General features: G+C 46.4%; 1 protein-coding gene across 1 annotated transcript in view; it reads left to right on the top strand.

The window, feature by feature from the left end:
* RPS6KA4 (ribosomal protein S6 kinase A4) overlaps positions 1-25115 on the top strand; it is a 58085-nt gene that overhangs the window by 13616 nt on the left and 19354 nt on the right. Inside the window, 8 exon segments of the mRNA XM_077324291.1 lie at positions 8556-8636; positions 10822-10925; positions 12335-12485; positions 14986-15147; positions 17380-17505; positions 18332-18465; positions 21655-21748; positions 22363-22533. Of these exon segments, the coding sequence (XP_077180406.1) occupies positions 8556-8636; positions 10822-10925; positions 12335-12485; positions 14986-15147; positions 17380-17505; positions 18332-18465; positions 21655-21748; positions 22363-22533 (1023 nt within the window).

Here is a 25115-nt window from a genome sequence, read left to right on the forward strand (position 1 = left end):
CCAAGAGATTTGTCGGGCAATTCCACAGACTGGGATTTAAGGACAGGCACAGCCTTGGACATGCTCAGCAATCTTTTGTGAGAGCGAAACTCTCAGTATTCAGAGCCGGAGATCGACGAAGAGCTAGTGAGAGAAAGCCTGTTTGTGTAACTGAAAATATACCACTGGCTTGTTGGGTTCATAATGTGTGAAGTTACTGCAGCCCGAACATGGTATTTGTGAGTCCTCGATTAGGAAGCGGCACACCTGAATTCTCACAATTAGTAATTAAATAGACACAGGAGTGCCTTGCGTGATTGTCTTAATGCACTGTCGTACACCTGTGTATGATCTGCATGTGTCACTGGCAACCATTCAGCTATATTTATTTTATTTATTTATATTTTGATTTATAGGCTGCCCCTCTCTACGCCGTCTCAGGACGGCTCACAACAATGGGCTAAAAAACTTTAATTTTAAAATTTAAAGTACATTAAAAGCTGTTAGTAATCATTACTGCAGTTTTCCCTATGTGCCTGGAAATTAAAGATGTTTACAGTTATTAACCAGTCATCGAATGGAGGGTGATGAGGGTCCGGTTGGTGGGCCCGGTTTGATGGTAATGGTGATCCTTGGCCTCAACCATATGCCTGGTGGAAGAGTGCCATCTTACAAGAAGAAGGGGGGAGGAGGATCTTATATGCCGCTTTTCTCAACCAGAAGGTGTCTCAAAGCGGCTTCCAATCGCCTTCCCTTTCCTCTCCCCACAACAGACACCCTGTGAGGGAGTTGAGGCTGAGAGAGCCCTAGAATCATAGAATAATAGAATAATAGAGTTGGAAGGGACCTCATGGGTCATCTAGTCCAACCCCTGCACTATGCCCTGATATTACTGCTCAGTCAGAATAGCTTTATCAGTGCTGTGGTGAGCCCAAGGTCACCCAGCTTGGCTGCATGTGGAGGAGGAGCAGGGAATCAAATTCAGCTCGCCAGATTAGAAACTGCCACTCTCAGCCACTACATCAAACTGGCTCTCCTTGAAGAAGCTACATGAGGACCCACACTTCAGCCGGAAACTCATTCCACCAGGCTGGTCGAGACCAAGCGCTGTTCTCTGGAGAGCCAGTTTGGTATAGTGGTTAGGAGTGCGGACTTCTAATCTGGCATGCCAGGTTCGATTCTGCGCTCCCCCACATGCAACCAGCTGGGTGACCTTGGGCTCGCCACGGCACTGATAAATCTGTTCTGACCCAGCAGTGATATCAGCGCTCTCTCAGCCTCACCCACCCCACAGGGTGTCTGTTGTGGAGAGAGTAATGGGAAGGCAATTGTAAGCCGCTTTGAGCCTCCTTCAGGTAGAAAAAAGCGGCATATAAGAACCAACTCTTCTTCTTCTTCTTCTTCTTCTTCTTCTTCTTCTTCTTCTTCTTCTTCTTCTTCTTCTTCTTCTAAGGCCGAGCGGAGAACTTTCCGGGGGATGTATTAGGAGAGGCAGTTCCTCAGGTACACAGGTCCCATACCACATTAGACCTTAAAGGTTAAGCCCAACACCTTAAACCTGATCCAGAATTATATTGGCCACCAGTGCAGCCATTGGAGAATTGGTTTTGTTTCCCTTTCCATGGACCTTCTCTAAGAAACCGTTTAGTGCCATAAAACATATTGGCTTGCCTTTGCCTTCGCATAGCATCCCCCTCCCTCATACAGAAATAACGTTAGATTTTAGTCCAGCAGAGACCACAAAAATAAGCTTTCAAAAATCAAAGGTATCCCTTCATCAGATACTTAGGTCTCTGAGGTGCTTCTGGATTGGAATCTAGCTCTTCTACTGCAGACTGACACCGCTACCATCTGAAGCTAAGTAAAATATGGCTCTTAAAAAAGAATAAAATATAAAATATAGGTTTTATTTTGAAAAAGAGAGCCATATTTGGTTCTGTACTGGGCCATGTTTGGCTGGAACTGTAGGCCGCAAATCCTGAACTGACTGACATCCAGGGAGCATGGGTTAACAGCCCAGAAGGTTATGCCAGGTGTCAGTGGAAAAAAATAGCATTCAGAAATCTGGGATTGTGTCTGTCGACAGATAATAGTTTTTGGAAGATGGTGTGATAGTGGCAGTGTTTCTCACAGCACACGCGTCGGTGTCTGTCGCCTCCTGTTGTCTCTGACCAAATAGGATTTGGGGACTTTCGAGCCACCACAAAAACCTGTGAACAGAGGCAACAGAGCTATGGATAAGTTCACCATAGGGAACAGGGCCCTGTTAGGTCACTTCAGTGCTTTTTGTAAAAATAATCCCTCTGTCTCTGCCATGGGAGATTGAGGTTGAAACATAGAACAAGATATAGGAATGGCGTTGTTGTGAGTTGCAAAGTCGTGTCCGACCCATCGCGACCCCATGGACAATGATCCTCCAGGCCTTCCTGTCCTCTACCATTCCCCGGAGTCCATTTAAGTTTGCACCGACTGCTTCAGTGACTCCATCCAGCCACCTCATTCTCTGTCGTCCCCCTCTTCTTTTGCCCTCGATCGCTCCCAGCATTAGGCTCTTCTCCCGGGAGTCCTTCCTTCTCATGAGGTGGCCAAAGTATAGGAATGGCATACAGGTAGCAAAAGAGGTATTATGGCAGATGGAAAGAATAAAACTTTATTTATTGAACTCATGTATACCCTTTCCTTCTCCCCAATGGGGATCCAGAGAGGTTTATGTCCTTCTGCTCGCCTCCATCTTATCCTCACAACAACCTTGTGAAGTAGGGTGGACAAACAGTGAGTGACTGGCCCAAGGTCATCCAGTGAACTTTCACGGCACATGTGGGGATTTGAACCTGGGTCTTCCAGGTACATTTTAGTTATTTTAAAATGTTGAGAAGTTTTAATTACTGTTTTTGTTATTATGTATTCTAAGATGCCCTGAGCCCCCTTGGAAAGGTGGCATATACATTTGAAAGATAAATAAATAAATGAGATCAGGAAAGGCTTTGTGGGGAGGGAAAGGAAGGAAGAGTGCTGGAAAACTAGTCCAGTAAGCGGTTGGCCACAAAAAGTGGGGCTCAGGGTGGTTGAAAAACAGTAACTTGAGGAAAAACAGTAACTTGAGGCAGTGGAGACAGATCTGGGGTGACTTTGAGACTCCTGGTAGAGAAAAGCAGCATATAAAAACCAACTCTTCTTCTTCATAAATAAATGAGAAAGCAGGAATGGCATGATTTGATGTGGACTCTGGACCGAGAGCACAGCTGAGACCCTGGTAGGGATAAAATGGCCAGTTGCTCAGACACTGCTTCTGTAGCATTGAGATCTGGCCACCTTAAGAGAGAAAAGGAGCCCCTAAAGCGTCAGGGTGTGGAAGAACATGCATTTCAAGTAACCAGCTGGTTGTCTGGGTTCTGCTTGTTTAAGAGCCAGTTTGGTGTAGTGGTTAGGAGTATGGACTTCTAATCTGGCATGCCGGGTTCGATTCCGCTCTCCCCCACATGCAGCCAGCTGGGTGACCTTGGGCTTGCCATGGCACTGATAAAACTGTTCAGACCGGACAGTGATATCAGCGCTCTCTCAGCCTCACCCACCCCACAGGGTGTCTGTTGTGGGGAGAGGAATGGGAAGGCGACTGTAAGCCGCTTTGAGCCTCCTTCGGGTAGGGAAAAGCGGCATATAAGAACCAACTCTTCTTCTTCTTCTTCTTAAACTCTGCTTTTCCCATATTTTTCACTCTGGATGTATGAAAAACCTCAAGTCTGGACTTCACTGAATTTTGCAATATAGTCGCATTGCCCAAAGTTTTTAGGGTTACTTGGGGGCACCATTGTGAAGCATAAAAAAAATTATGGAGGGACCATTCCAGTATTTAATCTGGACATGCCCCTTTCCCCACTTCCATCTGCAGGTGGAAGTTCTTCATGTTTTAAATGTTGGCAGAGTTTGAATACACAGCACCAGGCTGTTTAAAGAATATAATAGTTTTTATTCAGAAAAGAAACAACGGTGTACAGAAAGAGGAGAGGAGAGACCGAACTAGCTAGCCAGCTGCAGTCATTCTTCTGTTGTTTGACTGTTCTGGTGGCAAAACAGGGAGAGAAGGAAGCCTCCTGTTGAACCAATCAGGACACTGGAGGAGATAATCTGAAAACCACCAGGAAGTTCCTATCCTATCTATGCTAAATATATATCACCCCCGATGCCCTCTGCAGGACACCCTTTATATTCTGCTCAGTTATGCACACTGCAGATCTTGCATATTCTATTAAGAACATGTATTGTCCCTAATTTTGCTTTTTAGGAACTGTTTAGAAAAAAAGATGATTAAGGAGTGGAGACATGACAGAGGATTCTATAATTAATTATTTTGAAGGATGGAGAAAGATAGATGAATGAACTTTTCCCTCCCTCCTCTACAGCAGTAGTCCCCAACCTTTTTATCACTGGGGACCACTCAACGCTTAACAATTTTACTGAGTCCCGGTAGGAGGGGGGTAGTTTACTCTCAACCACTGCCCTAACACTCTCTGATAGCTATGGTAATGTTTAGACATCCCTTCAAAATAAGATACAGACACGCCACAACAATGAACATAAGGAATATTTTATTTTCATGGAAATTTTAACTCATGACAATGACAAATCAGTGGGAACCCTGAACTTGTTTCTCTGCAACGAGATAGTCCCATCTGGGAGTGATGGGAGACAATGACACCCGAAGTGTGTTGTAAAGGGCTGGGGGGGATGAAGTAAAGGGGGGGAGAAGGCGTCCTTCGCGGCCCACCTCCAATTAGTCGACGGACCCCATGTGGTCCGCAGCCCACAGGTTGGGGATCGCTACTCTACAGTATTAAAACGGCAGGACAGACAATTAAACTGATGGGCAGTAGATTCAGGCCAGATGAAAGGATGTGGTTTGTTACTCAAAAGATAATTAACTGGTGGAAACCCAGGTCACGAGATAACGCGGCTGGTATTTTACCACTTCCGCCAAGCCAAACTACTCGCACAGTACTTGGCCCCAGAACACCTGGCCACAGTGATCCACGCGACGGTCACCTCTAGACTGGACTTCTGTAACTCGCTCTACTCAGGACTGCCCTTAGCCTTGATCCAGAAACTACAACTGGTCCAAAATGCAGCGGCCAGGGTCCTCACAGCAACACCATGGAGGCCCCACATTCAGCCCATCCTCCATCAACTGCAGTGGCTACCGGTCAAATTCCGGATCAGGCTAAAAGTTCTGGTAATTACCTTTAAGATCATAGGTGGTCAGGGCCCAGTGTACTGGAGGGACTGCCTTTCTGCTTATGCCCCTGAAAGAGCTCTACGCTCTGCCACTGCCAACCAGCTAAGGATCCCTGGCCCAAAAGAAGCTCACTTGGCCTCAATCAGGGCCAGATCCTGGTCCTCACGTGGTGGAATGAGCTGCTGGAGTAGGTCAAGGCCCTGACAGATCTAAAGCAATTCCACCAGGCATGCAAAAGGGAAGTCTTCCACCAGGCATTTGGTTGAGTTTGACTGGAATCCGTAACATCTCCAGAGCCCCTGAACCTCCCTCCCAAGAACCCATACACCAGAACCATGGACCTGTCCAAACTGGATCAGATTGTTATGGATCAGATTGTTACTTTCAGTTATGGTAGCTATTGTTATTGTTGCAGTTCACATATATGTTACGAAGAAACAAAGTTCCATGTACTGTTTTTGTTCCACGTGAACCGTCCTGAGCCTTAGGGGAGGGTGTTATACAAATATAATTAATAAATGAAAGAAATAAATAAAACTGCAGGGCAGACGATTAAACCAATGGGCAGTAGATTCAGGCCAGATGAAAGTATGTGGTTTGCTACTCAAAAGATAATCAACTGGAGGAATTCACTGCCACATACTGCAGTGATGGTGTAAAAATTAAATAATAATAATAATAATAATAATAATAATAATAATAATAATAATAATAATAATGGTTGCCTGTTTAGTTGGCGAAAGGGTGCTAAACAAATTGACGGGGGAGAGGCCTGTTGATGGCTATAAACTACTGACAACTAAATGGCGCTCAGAAGCAGTCAGTCAGTCCTCTTCCGCATGAAGAATTTGCAGCGGCTCAGCGCTTGTCTGGTCACTGGGCTAATTCCCGCTTCCTTACAGAATCAGGCATGTCCCAGGGCTGGCGCAATTCTGGACACCAGGTGCTTGCAGCAAGAGAACGTGGAAAAATCAGTGTTCCTTTTTTGGCCCGGGATCCAATGGTGTGTGAGTCGGGCTTGGACCGTCAGGAAGCGGAACATCCAGCCCATCCCCTGTCAGGGAATTGCTCATGGCCTCCCCCTGAGTGTCACTTTAATGATCTACCCTCACAACCTTTTAAAACAAACAAAGTCCGATCACTTTACAGCACCATTCCAAAGACACGACGTAGTAGCCCCCCCCCCCAATATTTGGTTTTCTTGGTTTTAGTGTGATTGGGGACAGTCTGCATGTGTGTGTGTGTGTGTGGGGGGAGAATGGAACGATAAAACAGCCCATTTTTTAAATCCTTGTGTGTGTTGTTTGTGTTGTTTTGTGTTGTTTTGTGTTACAACGCAATCCTTATAATTTTAAAATATATATGTTGAATTTGGGGGCGGACACTCAAATGGCACTGGAAGGTGATTGGGGAGTTCTCACACCACTTCCTGTCCCTCGGCTACCTCATGTAGCAGTGAAAATCCCGGGTGGACAGGAGGGAAGCAGGCCAACAACTCCTGTTCGGTAGTGGGAAGTCTTAAGGTGATTAGCCCTGGGTGGAGTCTGCACGGAGCTTTTATTGCAATCCCAGGTCGATTCAGGCCCTGCCATCTACACGGAATGCGATTTCCGTTTTGATTTGGGGCGATTTAAATTTCCCCTCTGCAGCAAACATGACTGATCCGGAGTGACTCTACCTTTTCCTCACAATTTTCTGGAGTGCCTTTAACCCTCGATATTTTAAAATTTGCATGACTAAAGGTGCAGCTCTCTGCTTTTCCCCGAACTAACTTGCTTCCGAGCCTCCAATATTGTACAAAAGCCCTGCTTGGTTGGGGCGTCAGTTCAAATGCTTCCTGGTTGCAAAACCCTCTGGAATCTGTGCTCCTCCAGAACCAGCAGAGATTTGCCTCTTCTCTGAGAGGCTGCTAGCTGGCTGGCCCCCTCCCCCACGCTCGTTAGAGAAAGAGCCCTCGTGCTGCTTCTCCACCGGCTTTCAAAAGAGGAGAAATCCTATGCCCTCCCCTCCGTCAGCTCCCCTAATGCTGCAGAGCACTTTCTGTTTCAAGTCGGGGGAAAGTAATGATGAAGACCTGGGATCAAATCAATCTGAATTCAACAGAAATAAACAAAGTAAGTGCAGATTCAGCCCTGGACCGAAAACCAGGCAGTAGCACAGCATAGCGTCCTCTGTGCAGTAACAGTCCCACTGAATACTGTGACGGAGGACAACAACAGGGGATTGCTTGGACCTCTGTTCCCTGGTTCTTGGTCATCCAGGGGCAGCTGGTTGACCACCGTGCTAAACAGGTTGCTGGACTAGATGGACCACTCGCCTAACTCGCATGACTCCTCTTACATGTTGATATTTTGTTAAAGTGCTGTCAGTGAGACTCGGTAGTATTGGCCATCTTCACTACTCTAAAATGTGAATTGATGCACTTTGCCTGTTTGCACATATCTATGCCAGCACAATGCACCAACAGTCAAGACACCATGCGGTATGCAGCCTGCCAGTTCACACCCTGAAGCTTTGGCAGTATATTGTGTACTTACACATATCTCAGGACGATTTCATTATTTCTGCTCCACAGTATATCTTTTAGTTTTTCATTCATTCATTCATTCATTCATTCATTCATTCATTCATTCATTCATTCATTCATTCATTCATTCATATAATTTATATACCACCCCTCGCTGTGACGTCTCGGGACTGACTACATAGAACCAGAGGGGAATGGGAAAGGTACAAAGAACATTTAGAACAATATTGAACAAGAGTGGGGGGAAGCAGTCATAATAATACCACATATGGGTGATAATAACAGTTGAAAGGGGATAACAGCAACAGTTAGGGACATGCTGTGTGTCAAGGTTGCCTTTACCACAGGAACCATCACCCTTTTAGCTTGTATATCAGGCAAGAATATACAATTTTGGTTGCGGCACATAACTTGACAGCCAAGAGTCTTGAACAATGTGCAGAAAGGGTGGGGGGCTTGTAGAATTATCCTGGGCTTGAGAATAAGGGTATTAGAAAGACGTAATGGTTGAACCAATGGGAAAATATTTAGGCCTGGTTTGTTCTTTTGGGCTTTGCCATATGGCCTGCTGTTTGCATAGACCACTCTACATGGGAAGTTTGCCACTTGACCAGAAAAATAAATATACATTATCCGAGCCTGCAGCTATCAGCCGATGAAAGTTTTCATGGGCAAAGATCAGTGTCCATAAAGATACGGGAAAACCAGCTAGGGAAAAACGTGTCTATGCTATTTGGGAGGGGATGCATTTGTTCTGATGGAGTCGGATATACAAGGTATATTCTTCCTTATTGTATCTCTGCTGTGCCCTCCACACAGAAAGAACGGACTTTCTCCTTTTGCGGCACCATCGAATACATGGCCCCGGAAATTGTACGGAGTAAAAGCGGACACGGCAAGGTAAGAGCGTGGTGTGGTTGAGGGTGGCCAGTTGGCGGAACAAACTCGGCAGGAGAAACGAAAGGGTCAAGAGCGTTGACGTGGCATTTGTTTGTGTGTTAGTGCTGATGGAGTTACCTTTTTAATTTCAAAAATATAGCTTCTCCCAATGTAAAGTGCACATTAACACGATTAAAAACCTAAGAATCAGAGTCTATGCAGTATTGCACGTACAGTCTCAATGGTTGCACATGGTCGGACCATAGACCAAATGTGATAACCCAGACAATTAAAAATCAAAGTTGTCAAATGGTGGTTCTTGACAACTTTGATTTTTAATTGTGAGTTCCACACCTGGAATTATTATTTTAAATTATTGGGAGCTTCACATTTATGCAAGTTACCACAATTCCCTAGTTATTTAAAATAAGATTTAAAAATATTACAATATTCCTCTGTAACTTTCAAAATTCCTGGCTTGCAGGAAGTACGCAGAGTGGCAACTTCTAATCTGGAGAGCTGGATTTGATTCCCTGCTCCTCCCTATGCAGCCAGCTGTTTCCTCAGAGCTCTCCCAGCCCCAACTACCTCACAGGGTGCCTGTTGTGGGGAGAAGAGATTGTAAGCTGCTTTGATACTCCTTTGGGCAGTGAAAAGCGAGGTATAGAAACCAGCTCTTCTTCTCCTTGAGATGCTGCGATTGAACCTGGGTCTTTCTGGATGCAAAACATAGAGCCCCAGCCCCACCTCTTTCTCCTTGCCTTATGTGTATATTTTTATACTCTGGTTATTGGCCCTCAAGTACAAAAACATTAGCTTGTTTATTGTAAGGACTGACACCCTGCCAGCTAACCTAAAGGGTTCTCCAGCTCACAACTGAAAGCCAAGATTCCACCGAGATTCAATAATTCATTACATTCGTATTGAATAATCAGTAACAAGAGGAATTAGCCGGGATAGTTCAGTGGAAATTCCTAATGCAAAGGCACACTGCCCAGAGTTTCTGAGGGAGATTACATACACATAGAAGCAGAGCATGAAAGGCCACAGTCTAGAAAGATTATTAGAACTAAAAAATGTTCTAGAGAGATTGCCATGCCTCTGTAGCCAATGGTAAGAATATGTGTCCAGAATATTGGTTTTCAGTGGGTGGGTCAGGTGTGCAAGATCAGCATTAGGTCTGCTAATGTTTATAGGCCCCAACCTGGGCTGATTCTGCACTTACTTTGTTTATTCCATTGTGGATCCTGCTGAATTCAGATCGATTTGAACTCGGGTCTTCCTCTACCTCCCCAATTGAAACAGAAAAGTGTTCTGCACGTGATTAGGGAGGCTCAAAAGGGGAGGGAGGAGAGGATTGGAGACAGCAGGGGGGGGATAAATTCAAGAGGAAAATCTCTGCAGAGAGAAGTTAGGGCTTCCCCTTTAAGGGAAACTTTGCAGCCTGGGAACAAGGATGCCTTTGAACTGACGCCCTGGCCAATCAGGGCTTTTCTACAACAATTGGAGCAGCAATTTAGTTCGGGACAAGCAGAGAGCTGCACCTTTAGTCATGCCGATTTTTCAAATATCGAGGGTTATATCCACTCCAAGATATTGCGGGAGAAAGGTAGGGTCACTCCGGATCAATCATGCTTCTTGCAGAGGGAAAATTTAAAGCACCCTAAATCAAAATGGAAACCGCATTCAGTGTAGCTGGCAGGCATTGAATCAACCTGGGATTGGAATAAAAGCTCAGTGCGGATTCAGCCCTGGATGGCCCAGGCTAGATCTTGGAAACTGTTCCCGGACAGTACTTGGATGGGAGACCACCACAAGGTTACTGTTCAGAGGTGGACAAAGGGAAACCACCTCGGAATGTCACTAGCTTTGAAAACCCCGTGGGGTCAGCTGTGACTGGACAGCACTTTTGACCACCGATATTTCTAGACCAATACACTGCCAAAGGCACGGGAGGAGCACCCAGTCTAAAAATTGGTCTCCTCACCTGTGGGCAGAACTAGACTTGATGGAGGGGGTGCTGCCTTTTCAGAGCTCATGGCAATGGACAGTAAAACGTTTTTGGAATGGCACCTCCAGGTGGCACAGGGTGAGAAACTGGGATGGTTTTAAAGAGGGTAAGGAATAAGACAACCTGTGGAAATCTCTGTGAAGGGAGGGTGTGGAGGAGATTGTCACGCCAACTGCTCTGTGCCCTTTCTTGCAGTCTGTGGATTGGTGGAGTCTGGGAATCCTAATGTTTGAGCTGCTGACAGGCGCCTCGCCCTTCACGCTGGAGGGGGAAAAGAACTCGCAAGCGGAAGTGTCCAGGTGAGAGGGGGAGACCCAGAATTGGAAGTGACGTCAGGATTCAGGGATGATTGGAAAAGGGTGGGCCTTGGTGGGCTGAGGAAGCCAACTTTACCAGAGAGGCTAAAAGCTGTTCAGTAATGCAGAGGGGGGAGGCGTTCATTGCTAGGTGGTTGAGGTTGAACTACTTAGAATCATAGATTCATAGTGTTGGAAGGGATCTCCAGGGTCATCTAGTCCAACCCCCTACACAACGCAAGAACTCACTTGCCTACCCACAGTGATCCCAATTTCATGCCCAAATGATCTCCCCACCCACGCACCCACCAAAAATCTCCAGAATCCAGACTGGATTGGCGGAAATTCACTTACCTTTTCACAGTGGTAATCAGCAATTCCATGGGTATGTAAGGAAGGGCCACAAGAGACACACATCCCTTCCTGCCCACCCATTCATCATGTCAGCATTTCTGTCAGATGGCTCTCCAGTCTCTGCTTAAGAACCTCCAAAGGAGAACCAACCACCTCCCAAGGAAGCCTGTAGCACTGAGAAATGGCTCTAACTATCAGGAACATCTTTCGAATGTTTAGCCACCAGGTTATTGTAGGTTTTTAATATTATCTTTTATGTGGCGTTTTATGGCTGTAACCCACTGTGACATGGGTTCCCGATCACGGCAGGAAATAAATGTGAATGAATGAATGAATGAATGAATGAATGAATGAATGAATGAATGAATGAATGAATGAATGAATGAATGAATGAATGAATGAATGAATGAATGAATGAATGGTAAATAGGGAGTTTGGCTTAATGGTTGATGGGAAACTTAAGAAGGCTGTCCAGAGGCAGATGGGTAGCAGGGAAGGGTGTGGAAGGAGAAGCAAAGGTTGATGGGCAACGAGCGAAAGTTGGCATAAGTAGGCCACAGAAATTAGAAGAAGCACAGGTTGATGGAAAACACAAGAAAGCTGGCATGAGTAGTCTGCAGCAACTGGAAGGAGAATCAAAGGTTGGTGCATAACATGAGAGAGTTCTCATTGGGAGGCCACAGAAAGAGACAGGATGGGATTTGGCGAGAAGGTAGGGATGAAAAATTCCTAGAGATTTGGGGCTGGAGCCTGAAGAGGACAGGGACTTCAGTGGAGTACAATGCCAGAGTCCACCCCCAACCCCCCAAGTATCCCATTTCTCCAGGGAACCTGATCTCTAGACGAGCTGCAATTCCGGAGGATTCTCGTTCCTATCTGGAAGATGGCATCTCTATGAGAAGGGTAGAGGCTAAAGAATATCTAGAAGATAATAGCAAGAGGTTCACGAACTGATGGGCAGAAGGAAATGTGGTTGGCTGGTGTGTAATGCAGAAAGGGGATGTCAGGGCTTCAGAGGGAGAGGCCTAATCACTGACGAAGCTGCGTCTGATTTCCAGGCGGATCCTAAAGTGCAACCCTCCGTTCCCGTCACTAATCGGCTCCGTGGCACGTGACCTGCTCCAGAAGTTGCTGTGCAAGGACCCCAAGAAGCGCCTGGGCTCCGGGCCCACGGGAGCCCAGGAAATCAAGGAGCATCCCTTTTTCAGGGTGAGGCACGCACCGGTGAAACCTACCACCATCCAGCAGCTCCATCCCCTTAGCCAGGAAAGACACATTCTCCCTCCTTCCTCTACAGAGCCCAGGGCTCATTCTGCACACACCAGATAATGCATTTTCAGTAGCTGGATTTTCCTGTGCAGAACAGGAAAATCTACTTCGAAAGTGCATTGAAAGCGCATTATCTAGTGTGTGCAGAATGGGCCCAAGTGATGGCTGTTGGCTGGGCAGGATGGACATTACCTAGCCTATAGTGCCCTCTTTCTGGCTGTCCCCACCCCCAGTTAGGCCAATGGTTCTCAACCTTCCTAATGCCGCGACCCTTTAATACACTTCCTCATGTTGTGGTGACCCCCAACCGCAAAATTATGCAAGTGTTCTTTCACAGAAATTAAACCAAAACTGACCAATGGCATGAAGATCCATTGTTTATGATTGTGCATAAATTGGTTATAAATTATGTATAAATTGGCGGGGGCCTTCAGGAGGAGCAGCAACAGTGGCGGCGCCCCCTCCAACCGAGCCGCTCGCCCTGCCGCAACCCCTGTGAAAGGGTAATTCAACCCACAAAGGGGTCCCAACCCCCAGGTTGAGAACCACTGAGTTAGGCTGAAGTGTCACTCCATGCTCATCTCTTCCCTGAACTGTAAGCGGTAACCTTTTATGAGCCTGTATGTTTGGGAGAACATAACTGAAGACTTCTGTTTTGAGGGAGAGGCTCATAAGAAGAAGAAGAGTTGGTTCTTATATGCCGCTTTTCCCTACCCGAAGGAGGCTCAAAGCGGCTTACAGTCGCCTTCCCTTTCCTCTCCCCACAACAGACACCCTGTGGGGTGGGTGAGGCTGAGAGAGCCCTGATATCACTGCCCGGTCAGAACAGTTTTATCAGTTTTATCAGTGCCATGGCGAGCCCAAGGTCACCCAGCTGGTTGCATGTGGGGGAGCACAGAATCAAACCTGCCAAATTAGAAGTCCGCACTCCTAACCACTACACCAAACTGGCTCTCTACCCAGTGTACGGGTTAAGCAGGTAAGGAGAGCCAAGCAGGCAGTGCTGATCTCAGTATAGCTCCATTTCCCCCAGAAACAGCAGCACACCCTTGCCCAGGCACCTCTTTGTTTTCTTTCTTTTTTTCCTGGCTCGATTCTGCACTCCCCCACAGCCAGCTGGTTGACCTTGGGCTCAACCCAGCACTGATAAAACTGTTCTGACCAAGCAGGAATATCAGGGCTCTCTCAGCCTCACCCACCTCACAGGGTGTCTGTTGTGGGGAGAGGAAGGGGAAGGTGATTGGAGGCCACTTTGAGACTCCTTTGGGTAGAGAAAAGCGGCATATAAGAACCAACTCTTCTTCTTCAGTAATCTCAGGGCTCTCTCAGCCTCACCCACCTCACCGGGTGTCTGCTGTGGGGAGAGAAAAATGAAGGCGAACGTAAGCCGCTTTGAGACTCCTTCGGGTAGGGAAAGGCGGCATATAAGAACCAACTCTTCTTCTTCTTCTTGATGTAAGCCTCCCCAAGACCATTCAGAGAGGGGCAGCATATGCACTAGAATATCAACCAGTCAATAAATAACCAGTGGGCATAGAGTAAGGGCCACGGGGGGAGTAGGCGGGGAGTTAGCTGTGCATTTCCTGCATTGTGCAGGAGGTTGGATTAGATGGCGCTTGGGGTCCCTTTCGGCTCTGTGTTTCTAATTGTTGGAAGAGCACTGAACATAATTCAGCCTTTCTGGTCTTTTTTAGCATTGAGAAACCCCTGAAACATTCTTCAGGCTTCAAGAAAGCCCAGAAGTGGCACAATGGTGTAGAATATGGCTAAGAGATTCATAAGAACAATAAAATCCCATAAAAACCCATTAAAACGTAATGAGGCAGGGGCGATTCCACTGGGAGGGAGGGCAGGGCTGAGCCCTTGGCCCTGATTCCCCTGCAAGCAGCAGGCCCTGATTCCCCTGCAAGCAACAGAACCCTAGGCCAACACGGCAGAGTGGTTAAGAATGGCAGACTCTGATCTCAAGAACCAGGTTTGATTCCCTGCTCTTCCGCATGAAGCCTGCTGGGTGACCTCGGGCCAGTTGCAGTTCTCTTCAAACTCTCTCGGCCCTACCTACGTTGCAAGGTGCCTGTTGTGGGGAGAGGAAGGGAAGGCAGTTGTAAGCCACTCAAGATAGAGAAAAGCAGAATATAAAAGCCAACAGGTCTTCTTCTACTGCCTCGGGCATAGGGAAGGGTGGCACTGACACCTTCTTGTCAACAGAGGAAGAGGTGACAGGAACAGAACAAGCAATCAGCGCTGGGCACACTCCTTTGCTACCGGCACATGTCTGTGAAACAAGAAGCCCAAAGCTGCTTCCTAGTACAGCATGTCTGTTTTTTAAATGCATTTTAGAGGCCCTCAGCATCACCACTCTCTGGACTCTGTGGAAGGGAAGCCGTGACAGTTCTGCCACTTTGTGCCAATGTGCTTTAACCCACCACCTTCTCCCCAGGGTCTCGACTGGACAGAACTAGCGGCCCGCAAGGTGAAGCCCCCCTTCAAGCCCCTCATCCGCAGCGAGCTGGACGTGCGGAACTTTGCTGAGGAATTCACCAGCTTGGAGCCCATCTACTCCCCTGCAGGGACTCCTCCCAGCCTCGACCGTGTCTTCCAGGTGGGTGCCAAAAGAGGTGGAAGTCTGTCCACGGGGGCCACGGGAAAAACACCAGGCACAGGGTCGGTCTTCTCTTTCCAAAGAGGCTTTTGGGGTTGTGGGAAAAGGGCAGCCAAAAGGTGAAGATGGCATTGGCAAGAGTTTGGGGGTGGGGGAGGAGGCATAATATGGAGACAGGGCAGGGAGGGGCACCCCATCTCTTTCTGATACTACTAGAATCATAGAGTCATAGAATCTTAGAGTTGGAAGGGGCCATACAGGCCATCTAGTCCAACCCCCTGCTCAATGCAGGATCAGCCCTAAGCATCCTAAAGCATCCAAGAAAAGTGTGCATCCAACCTTTGCTTGAAGACTGCCAGTGAGGGGGAGCTCACCACTAGACCTGGAAGACCTCAGGGCGAAAGCAGTGTTCTTGTTGTGGCTCTCCCTCCTCTTCTTGGAAAAAGGAAGAGGCCAATCCTGCGTCTGAAGGTAGACATGAAACCAGTGCAACCTGGGGCTGGCGACGTACACAGGGTTATTTGCCAACGTGGTTTGCATGCCTGGAACAAACCCCTGCCCACCCCAGGGCAGACAGTCAAGAAGCATTTATTGATTCTTCTTATTGAGAGACAGTTTGGAGTATTGTTTACGGTTTTTATTCCTTGCTCCTCCCCCACATGCAACCAGCTGGGTGACCCTGGGCTTGCCACAGAACTGAGAAAGCTGTTCTGACCGAGCAGGAATATCAGGGCTCTCTCAGCCTCACCTCCCTCACAGGGTGTCTGTTCGGGGGAGAGGAAAGGGAAGGCGACTGTAAGCACCTTTGAGACTCCTTTGGGTAGAGAAAAGCGGCATATAAGAACCAATTCTTCTTCTTCTTCTTCTTCTTCTTCCTCCCTGCCCCCCCTCCCCAAATGATTGTATAGCAACTTGATTATGGTTTTATGGAAAAGGAGATGAATGCCTTTCTTTAAAAAGGGAGCATATTACAGATTAGAATATCTTTCACTCTTTCGCTTTCGAGTTCAAGCACAGGATGGTGGCGGGGGCGGGGAGTTTCCCTTGCATGTGAAGCCACTGGAAGTCTCTGATGATTTTAGGAAGTATCTTGCGGTCTCTTCCTCATATTTAGTATGAGGAGTCAGAATGAAAGTGGTTTTTGGTTCTTCTCTGCTTTTGCCAGCTGCGTGCCATCTGGGCTGCAGCTTTTGGAGTGTCCATTTTGGGGCTTCCACATTTCGTTTTTTGCTCTGCGTTCTGTTAAGGCCAAACGTGATTATCTTGCTTCTCTGGCTACACAACTTTCCACAGGGCAAAAAGCTATTTCTGGGAAGGTTAGAAGAAGGGCACAAGTAGAAAAGGTTAACTTTTCCTCCCCACTTTGCAGTCATTCCAGTCAAAACCAGAAACTCCATGGCTATTCGCTGGGCTTCTTTTAACCCCATTTAACCCTATATTGACCCTATGTGTTCAGTAAAATGGTTGTGTTATTTTAAGGGTTTTTATGGGTTTTAATGTGTTTTATTGATTGTAAACCTCTGCGAGACTTTGAGAGCGGCGGTATATAAATATAATTATAAATAAAAAAATAAATAATCAAATCAAATATTTAAGTCCTTCAGTTTTATCAGTGGACCTTGAAGAGTATTATTATTTCTTGGATGCTTTAGGATACTTAGGGCTGATCCTGCGTTGAGCAGGGGGTTGGACTAGATGGCCTGTATGGCCCCTTCCAACTCTATGATTCTATGATTCTATGATTATTGTTGTTATTTGTATTATTATTAGCATAATCAACATCATCATCATCATTATTATTAGCGTCATCATCATCATCATCGTTATTATTAAAGATTTTCATTAATAAAAGTGCACAACAAAACAAAGTCTTAGGAGAAAAACAACACAAAAACAAAATAATAACGTTAATTAGTATGGAAGTGGTATGGAAACTTTTGAGTTCCCCAGAACTCTTTGTTGGACGTTAGGACAAAAATTAAAAAATAGGAAAAGGAAGAAGCTTCCGAACACGATGTAAGAGTGTGGTGCAGCCTGCCATGTGCTTTCGATGTTGAGCTAATGAGGGTATCCAGTGACCCATTTTCTTGGGAGAGCATTCCGACGCATGTGCCCACACCTGAAACGGAAGGATGCGATGATTTTGCAAAATGCTCAGAAATACATGAATCACTCTGCTTGATAACAGAAGCAACGGTACAGGGAATGCAGCTGATCTCCATTTATTTTTAGGGCTACTCCTTCATTGCTCCCTCCATCCTTTTCAACCGCAACGCTGTGACCGCTGACGTTCTTGGGGCGGCGCTGGATGGGGAGCGCCCAGGAAGTGCTGCCGTGGCACGCAGCGCTATGATGAAGGTAACGGCTCTCTTGGGAGGAGGGGGAAATGGGGAACTGGATGGGAGAGACGCTTCTGGGTAGCAGTGTGTGTGAACGAGATCTTGGGGTACTTGTGGACTGTGAACTGAATATGTGCAGGCTGTGTGATACGGTGGTAAAGAAGGCAAATGCACCAACAGAGGCATCACATCAAAATATCAATATGTCATTGGTCAGACCCTACCTGGAGTCCTGGGTGCAGTTCTGGAGGACTCATTTCAAAAAGGACGTGGACAAAATTGAGAGGGTTCAGAAGAGAGCAACAAGGATGATCCGGGGCCTGGGGACTAAGCCCTACGAGGAAAGGCTGAGGACTTGGGACTGGAGCCAGCCCCAGAAGTATTCCCAGGAATATGCTTCGGTTCCCTGAACTATTAATCACTTTTTATTGAAATGCGGTGTGGTTGCTAGTTCATATTTAAAAAAGAAATCCTGACTTTATATACATTAGCTAGAAAATATTTCAGTATCTTAAACCTGAACGAAATATGGTTTCGTTTTCATGTGCATGTGTGCGTGCGTGTGGACAGGTGCGCGCGCGCGCAAGTGTGTTTCTGCACAATCTATCCTGACCAGCTGTGGTCAGGTAAATTCATGCACCAAATGGCTTGTATCCTAGTATTCATTCATTTAGATACGTATTCACCCGCTTTCCTTTAAATAAAATTCTAATGTCAGGAAAGCAGAACTGTAGTTTCTTTCCAGTTTGGTGTGTGTGTGTGTGTGTGTGTGTTTTCAGGAGGCATCCTGTCTTTTGGGGGCCACCCCAATGGCTTCTGTTCTAATTTCTTCTTTCTTTGCCCAGGATTCTTCGTTCTTCCAGCAGTATGAGATGGACCTGAAAGAGCCGCCCCTGGGGGAAGGCAGCTTCTCCTTGTGCCGCCGGTGCCACCAACGACAAAATGGGGCAGAATTTGCTGTCAAGATCATCAGTAAAAGGTACCTGCCCACCATCCCCTCTCCTCTGTCCCCCCAAAGTTACTGCTTTTTGAGACCCCCTTCTGGGTAACATCTGTTGTGCAAAGTTACCCTTTGCTCGGGAAACCTTTTTTAGTATTTCCTACTTATTTTTTGCTGCAGGAGGGCTTAGGTATATTTGGTAGAATGCAAGAAAACAAAAATGGGAGTAACGTTGCAAAGAAACAACAAACATAATCAACCAATAGGAACCGAAAGCTTAGGTGTCCACAAAATATAAATATACAAATTAGATTAATGGTTAGTATGCACAACTTCTAAAGGTAAAAGGTTAGACAGAGCTCATAGGCTAATCATTGAAATTACAAAACGTTCCCCATACAATTCTAGACCTATAGTAATAGACCTAACACATTTCGACCCCAACGTGGGTCTTCCTCTAATCCTGAACACATAAGTATCACTTAATATTTGGTAGAATGACAGAATGATCCACAGGTGGGTGTGTCTTTGAGAGAAAAGGGGATCTTTTCCTCCAAATAAAACAATTGTTTTTCTTAAATATGAATAGAGTTTATCTAGAAATACAACAGTTTCAGTACAGTTCTAAAGCATAATGGTTTCAGATAGGAATAGTTCTTTCTGGACAGTTCTTTAAATAGCCACAAAGGCTTATTTTCTTATTTGCCACTTAAGCTAATATAGGGTTTGTTCATTCATTCATTCATTCATATTTTTATACCGCCCTTCCCTACGGCACCTGGCGGTTTACATAAAACATTGAAGAACATTTGCATAGAACAATATCAACATAACAAATAACAATAACATCTCAACTAGAACAGCATTCCAACAAACAACTTTGACAATCCCTTAGTAAGTTCGACCTCTCAGTTGGGGGGGGGGGAGGACAGATGTCCTCATTTTAGGGGACATCTCTTTTTTCTCGAGTCCATCCTCCTTGGAGCTTTTTTTTTTTTTAAATGATGGAAATGTTCTCTTGTGGGGTTGGAAGGTTAGGAATATTCCCAGCTACCAATTATCACAGCTTAAATAGTAGGGCCATTTAAAATGAGATTTGTCATAGTGATCACTTGTTTGAAGTTGAGAAGCACGTCCTCTTTCTTGCTTCTCAAAATAGGGTAGCCCTAATAGCTTCCACAAAGCTTAATCTTCTAACCTGCCACAAAGAATACAGAAGTGCCTCTTTTGAAACAGACACATGTTTTGTATGTTAGTTCTGCATTTCCCTGGAACTTTGCACAGGGAATACCAGTTAGTGGACGAAGCCGCTCCCCTTCCCCCTAAAGGAGCAGGATTCTTGGTTGATGGGACTGGCTGCCCCCTAGCTCCCCCCACCCCAATGCAGCAAAGATGGTGGGTTGGATCCAAGCTGAACTTCATGTCATTGTAATAGAACTTCCCTCCTTCTTACCGATGCCTCCTGACCTCCACTGAATCCCACTGACCTTCTGGGGAGCCAAGGAACCCAGAGGAATGACACTGGGGGAGTCTGCGGTGGACAGGAAAGACAGGGTTGCCAACCTCCAGGTGGTGACTGAAGAAAGAAGAAGCTGACGATGGGGTACAACACATTTAACGTTCTTCTGTGTGCTGAGAAACCACAGCCACGGTTTCTGAGAATAAAGAAGAACCTTAGATGTGGGGTATGGAGGCTGTTGTCAGCTTCTTCTTTCTTCACTCGTGTCTAGCAGCTGGTGGGCCTTATTGGTATTTTTCAGACTGTTAGTTTATTAATATGTTAGTGCAACAAAAAGTATGTGTGTGTGTGTGTATGCACACACACAATTCATCACCAAATACAAAACAAACTTTGATGACATAAATTAGTACAGATTCAAATGGGTCGCCGTGTTGGTCTGAAGTAGTACAATAAAATCAGAGTCCAGGAGCACCTTTAAGACCAACAAAGATTTATTCAGGGCGTGAGCTTTCGCGTGCAAGCACTCTTCATCAGACTATGAACTTATTACATGCTATATATTCCCTGTCATGTAAGGAGATCATAGTCTGACGAAGGGTGCTTGCACTCGAAAGCTCACATCCTGAATAAATCTTTGTTGGTCTTAAAGGTGCTACTGGACTTTGATTTTATAAATTAGTACAGCATGCTAGTCAAACTGGCAAATTTGATTAGCTAAAACTTTCCTTTTCCTAGAGATTAAAAAGCAATATTTTGTACATCACTTGAGACTGACTTAATCCAGTCTCTGTGTAAAAATGTCACCAGATGCCCCTCTGCATGTTCCAAATAACTTTCCAAGGGCTTAAAGAGAGACAGAGCGGGGATTATTGGTTTGTTCCTTTCATCCTTATATAGTGTACAATGGAGCAGAGTATGGGATGTTGGCTCCACAGCATTATTACATAAACAGAGTCTAAAGTGTAGAATTCAGAAAGATATTCTTTCAGCCACATATAGATAAGATTGAATTTTGGGTATCCAAAGTCCCCAAGCCCGAAATTCCGGTAAATATTTGGGATTTCTTGGGACTACCCAATAGCCTAAATTAAAAGGTTTTTGTAATTTAAATTTAAATATGGTGTGTCTCACTCAAAAAACAAAGGCAGATACCCCCAAATTGATTCCCCATAATATTTCATGGGGAACATTGACTATAATGTTCCCCACAGGGCAGGGGCGGCCAAATTGTGGCTCTCCAGATGTCTATGGACTACAATTACTATGAGCACCTGCCATCATGATGCTGGCAGGGGCTCATGGTAATTGTAGTCCATGGACATCCTGGGGAGAACCACAGTTTGGCCACCCCTGCCATAGGGTTTAACGGAACCAAAAAAAATCAGGATTCCTGAATATTTACCGAATCTGAATACCATATCAATATAGGAATTTGGGAGTATTGGGAAATACAGATATTTTTCGAGTTCAATATACGCAAGCCTGAAAATCAATATTAATTGTTGTTTTGCACACACCTAATTACAATTGACAGACAGAGATCAGTTCCTCTGGGGGAAATGGCTGCTTTAGCAGGCAGACTTCCATGGGATTACACTCCACCAAAGTCCTTCCCCTCCCACCTCAGCTTCCTCAGGCTGCACCTCCCAAATCTCCAGGTATTCCTCAGCTAGGACATCGCAGCACTAAAGGGGGGAGGGAACCCATGGAAATTGCCCCAGGCATTCCTTTGCATTTCCCTAATGGCTCGTTCAACCCTGACCCAGGATGGAAATGAACACGCAGAGGGAAGTGGCCGCCCTGCAGATCTGTGAGGCCCATCCAAACATTGTCAAGGTGCACGACGTCCATCATGACCAGGTAAGACATTTCCTTTCTTCCGCCCTAAGGGAGATTAAAAGCACATTGTGAGCCAAGCCGGGGCCATGAGTATTGGAATGCACATGCAGGATGGGCATCTTTTCCAACCCAGGGTCTCTGCTGTCCGCTTCTGGTCTTAAGGTGGAAGCAAGAAGGCAGGCAGAATTCACTCCTCAGTTTATTTAGTTTCTATCCCATTGATAATCTCCCCAGTGGGGACTGGGAGCAGTTGACATCATTCTCCCCTCCTCCTTTTTATCCTCACCACAACCCTGTGAGGGAGGTCAAAGGGACAGTACATGACCGATCCAAGGTCACCCGGCAGGTTTGCATGGCACGAGTGGGATTTGAATCTGGCTGTCCAAGATCTTAGTCCAACATTTTAACCCACAGGGGTGGCCAAACTGAAGCTCTCCACATATCTGTGTATGACAATTCCCATGAGCCCCTGCCATGTGTAAAGACCCTGTCCCCTTCTGTGCCTGGTGCAACCTGAGGCTATGCAGTCCCAGATAGTTCGTTAGGTTAATTTTGTGCCTCAGCCTTTGAATTGGGGTTGGTTTTTTCCCTGCTCTTCTCAGTTATTTGCACCTTCCTTTCCCCCACTCCCACAGTACCACACGTATCTGGTGATGGAATTGCTCCGGGGCGGGGAACTCCTTGACCGCATCAAGAAGAAGCAGCATTTCAGCGAATCAGAAGCCAGCCAGATCATGCGCAGCCTGGTCTCGGCCGTCAGCTTCATGCACGATGCCGGCGTGGTGCACCGTGACCTCAAGCCCGAGGTACTGCAGGAGGTGGAGGGGGGGTGGGCTTGAGTGGAGGTGGCAAACCAATGAGTGAATGTGCAGGATGCCTCTGAGAAGTATGGTGAAACCTCAAGGATTGAGTCACTGGCGGTCTTCAAGCAGCAGCTGGACAGATACTTATTATGGATGCTTTGGAGGTTTGGGGTTTTTTTAATATAATATACTGCCCTCCCAGCAAGCCAGCTCAGGGTGGTGTACATCATTTAAAAACATACGTCCATAATAAAATATTACACTGAAAATTCAAAAATTTAAAACTGATCAACATTTAGGCAGATTCTTCATTGAGCAGGGGGTTGGACTAGATGGCCCCTTCCAACTCTATGGTTCTATGAAATTCTTAGGCTCCTCCCCTGCCCACCAGTGTGCCCCTATTCCCATTTAGCTGCCCATATAGCCTCCAATTAGCCTGCTGGGCCTCTTTCCCCACTGGCTGTCCCTTGCAGGCTCTCCTAGCCGAAGGTGTCGCTTAGCAGGCCCTTCCATGGACAATACTGGGCACCATGTGCAAGTGAATGGCAGGAGAGTTCGCCAGAGGGCAAGAGGAACGGTGCCTGGGCAGTGGAGAGGTTGGAGGGGGGGGTGGCAGCGATGGGCCCCACTGCAAGCCCTGGAACATTTGCCTCACTTTAGGGTACGATGATGAGCCTCTTGTGGCGCAGAGTGGTAAAGCAGCAGACATGCAGTCTGAAAGCTCTGCCCATGAGGCTGGGAGATCAATCCCAGCAGCCAGCTCAAGGTTGACTCAGCCGTCCATCCTTCCGAGGTCGGTAAAATAAGTACCCAGTTTGCTGGGGGGTAAACGGTAATGACTGGGGAAGGCACTGGCAAACCACCCTGTGTTGAGTCTGCCATGAAAACGCTGGAGGGCATCACCCCAAGAGTCAGACATGACCCGGTGCTTGCACAGGGGATACCTTTACCTTTAGGGTACAATGAGGCCAGCCCCATGAGACTGTGCTGCCTTCGCCTACTAGAGGTAAAGGCTGGTACTGCATGGTGAGGGACAGTTTCCTGGAGCATAGGTAATGTAGTGTTAAGGTAGAGGCACTGTGACCTCGAGGAACAGAGGAAGGAACACCAGCCAGGCCTGGGCTTAAGGGGAATTGTGCCCTTGTAGCACAAGGAGAAGCACTGTTACAATCTCAACGCAACCATATTTTCCATCCCTTGTTTTCTGGCCCTTTTAGCTGGAGTCACCAGGGATTGAACCTGGATCCTTCTGCATACTGAGCAGATTCTTTATCCCTGAGCCACAGACTCTCCCCTGGATGTTTGCTGATTCATGTGCCACATTTACTCCCTGTCCTTCTCCCAGAATGTTCAGGATAGTTCACATGAAGGCGCTCCATTTTAGCCATACCACATTTTCTTGTTTTCTTACGTTCACTTATATCCTGCCTTTCTCCCCAGTAGAGATCCAAAGTAGCTTGCTTCCTTAGCTCCTCTTCCATTTTGTCTGTGAGATGGGATGGCAGCTGGCTCAGGGGAGCTTTGCAGCTGTGTACAGATCTGAACCCATGACTTTCCTGCTCCAGTTACTACAGTGCAGTTGCATTAGATCCTGTGTAGTCCTGGGCTGAATCTGCATGGAGCTTTATTTTTTCTGCTTTCGATCCTGCTGAATTCAGATCGATTTAAACCCGAGTGTTTGTGCTCCCCCACCCCCAACTTGAAACAGAAACCCATCTGCACAAGGCTGCATGTGAGCAAGCGGCGGGGGAGGGGGGAAGCCGAGACAAGTGGAGATGAGGACCCAGAATTAAGAGAACTGCCTCCCTGATCTCTCAGCCTCCCCTACTTCACAGGGACTGAATCTGCAAGCAGGTGGGCGGCGTGGGGGGATGAATCTTGCAACCAGGAACTAGGAATTATATGAACTGGCACCCAGCCAATCAGAGCCTTGTTACAGCGTTGGAGCCACGAGGCAGCAACAAGTTATTTTGGGGAAAAGCAGAGAACTGCGCGCTTACTCATGCCGATTTTTCAAATATTGAGGGTTATATCCACTCCAGGATATCACGGGGGAAAGGTAGGGTCACTCCGGATCAGTCATGCTTGTTGCAGATGAAAAATTTAAATCACCCAAAATCAAAATGGAAATAGCATTCAGTGTAGACGGCAAGGATTTAATTGACCTGGGATTAGAATCCAAGCTTCGTACAGATTCAGCCCTGGTCTTTCTGGATGTTGTCGAGATGAGAGAAGGTGCAGAAAAGGGCAAAATTATGAAACAGGAGGCATACCGAAAACTAAAGAAATGGGTGCTTTTCCGTTTAGAAAAATCCCAATTAAGAGAGGATAGGATAGAGATTTATAAAATTATTCATGGCATAGAGAAGGTAGACACAGAACTTTTTGTTTTCATTTCCATAATACTAGAATGCCGATTCATCCAATGAAATAGATGGGCGGAAGATAAAGGACAGGACAGAATGTCCTTCACAAAAACGTGTAATTAGGCTATGCAATTCCCTGCTATAAGATGTAAGTGAGTAGGTTAGTTGGCTCTGAAAGGAGATCAAAGAAATTCATGAGGGAAGAGAGGTCTGTCAGTG

Source organism: Paroedura picta, chromosome 1 (genome assembly GCF_049243985.1).
Source record: "Paroedura picta isolate Pp20150507F chromosome 1, Ppicta_v3.0, whole genome shotgun sequence".
In the NCBI taxonomy this organism is placed as follows: domain Eukaryota; kingdom Metazoa; phylum Chordata; class Lepidosauria; order Squamata; family Gekkonidae; genus Paroedura; species Paroedura picta.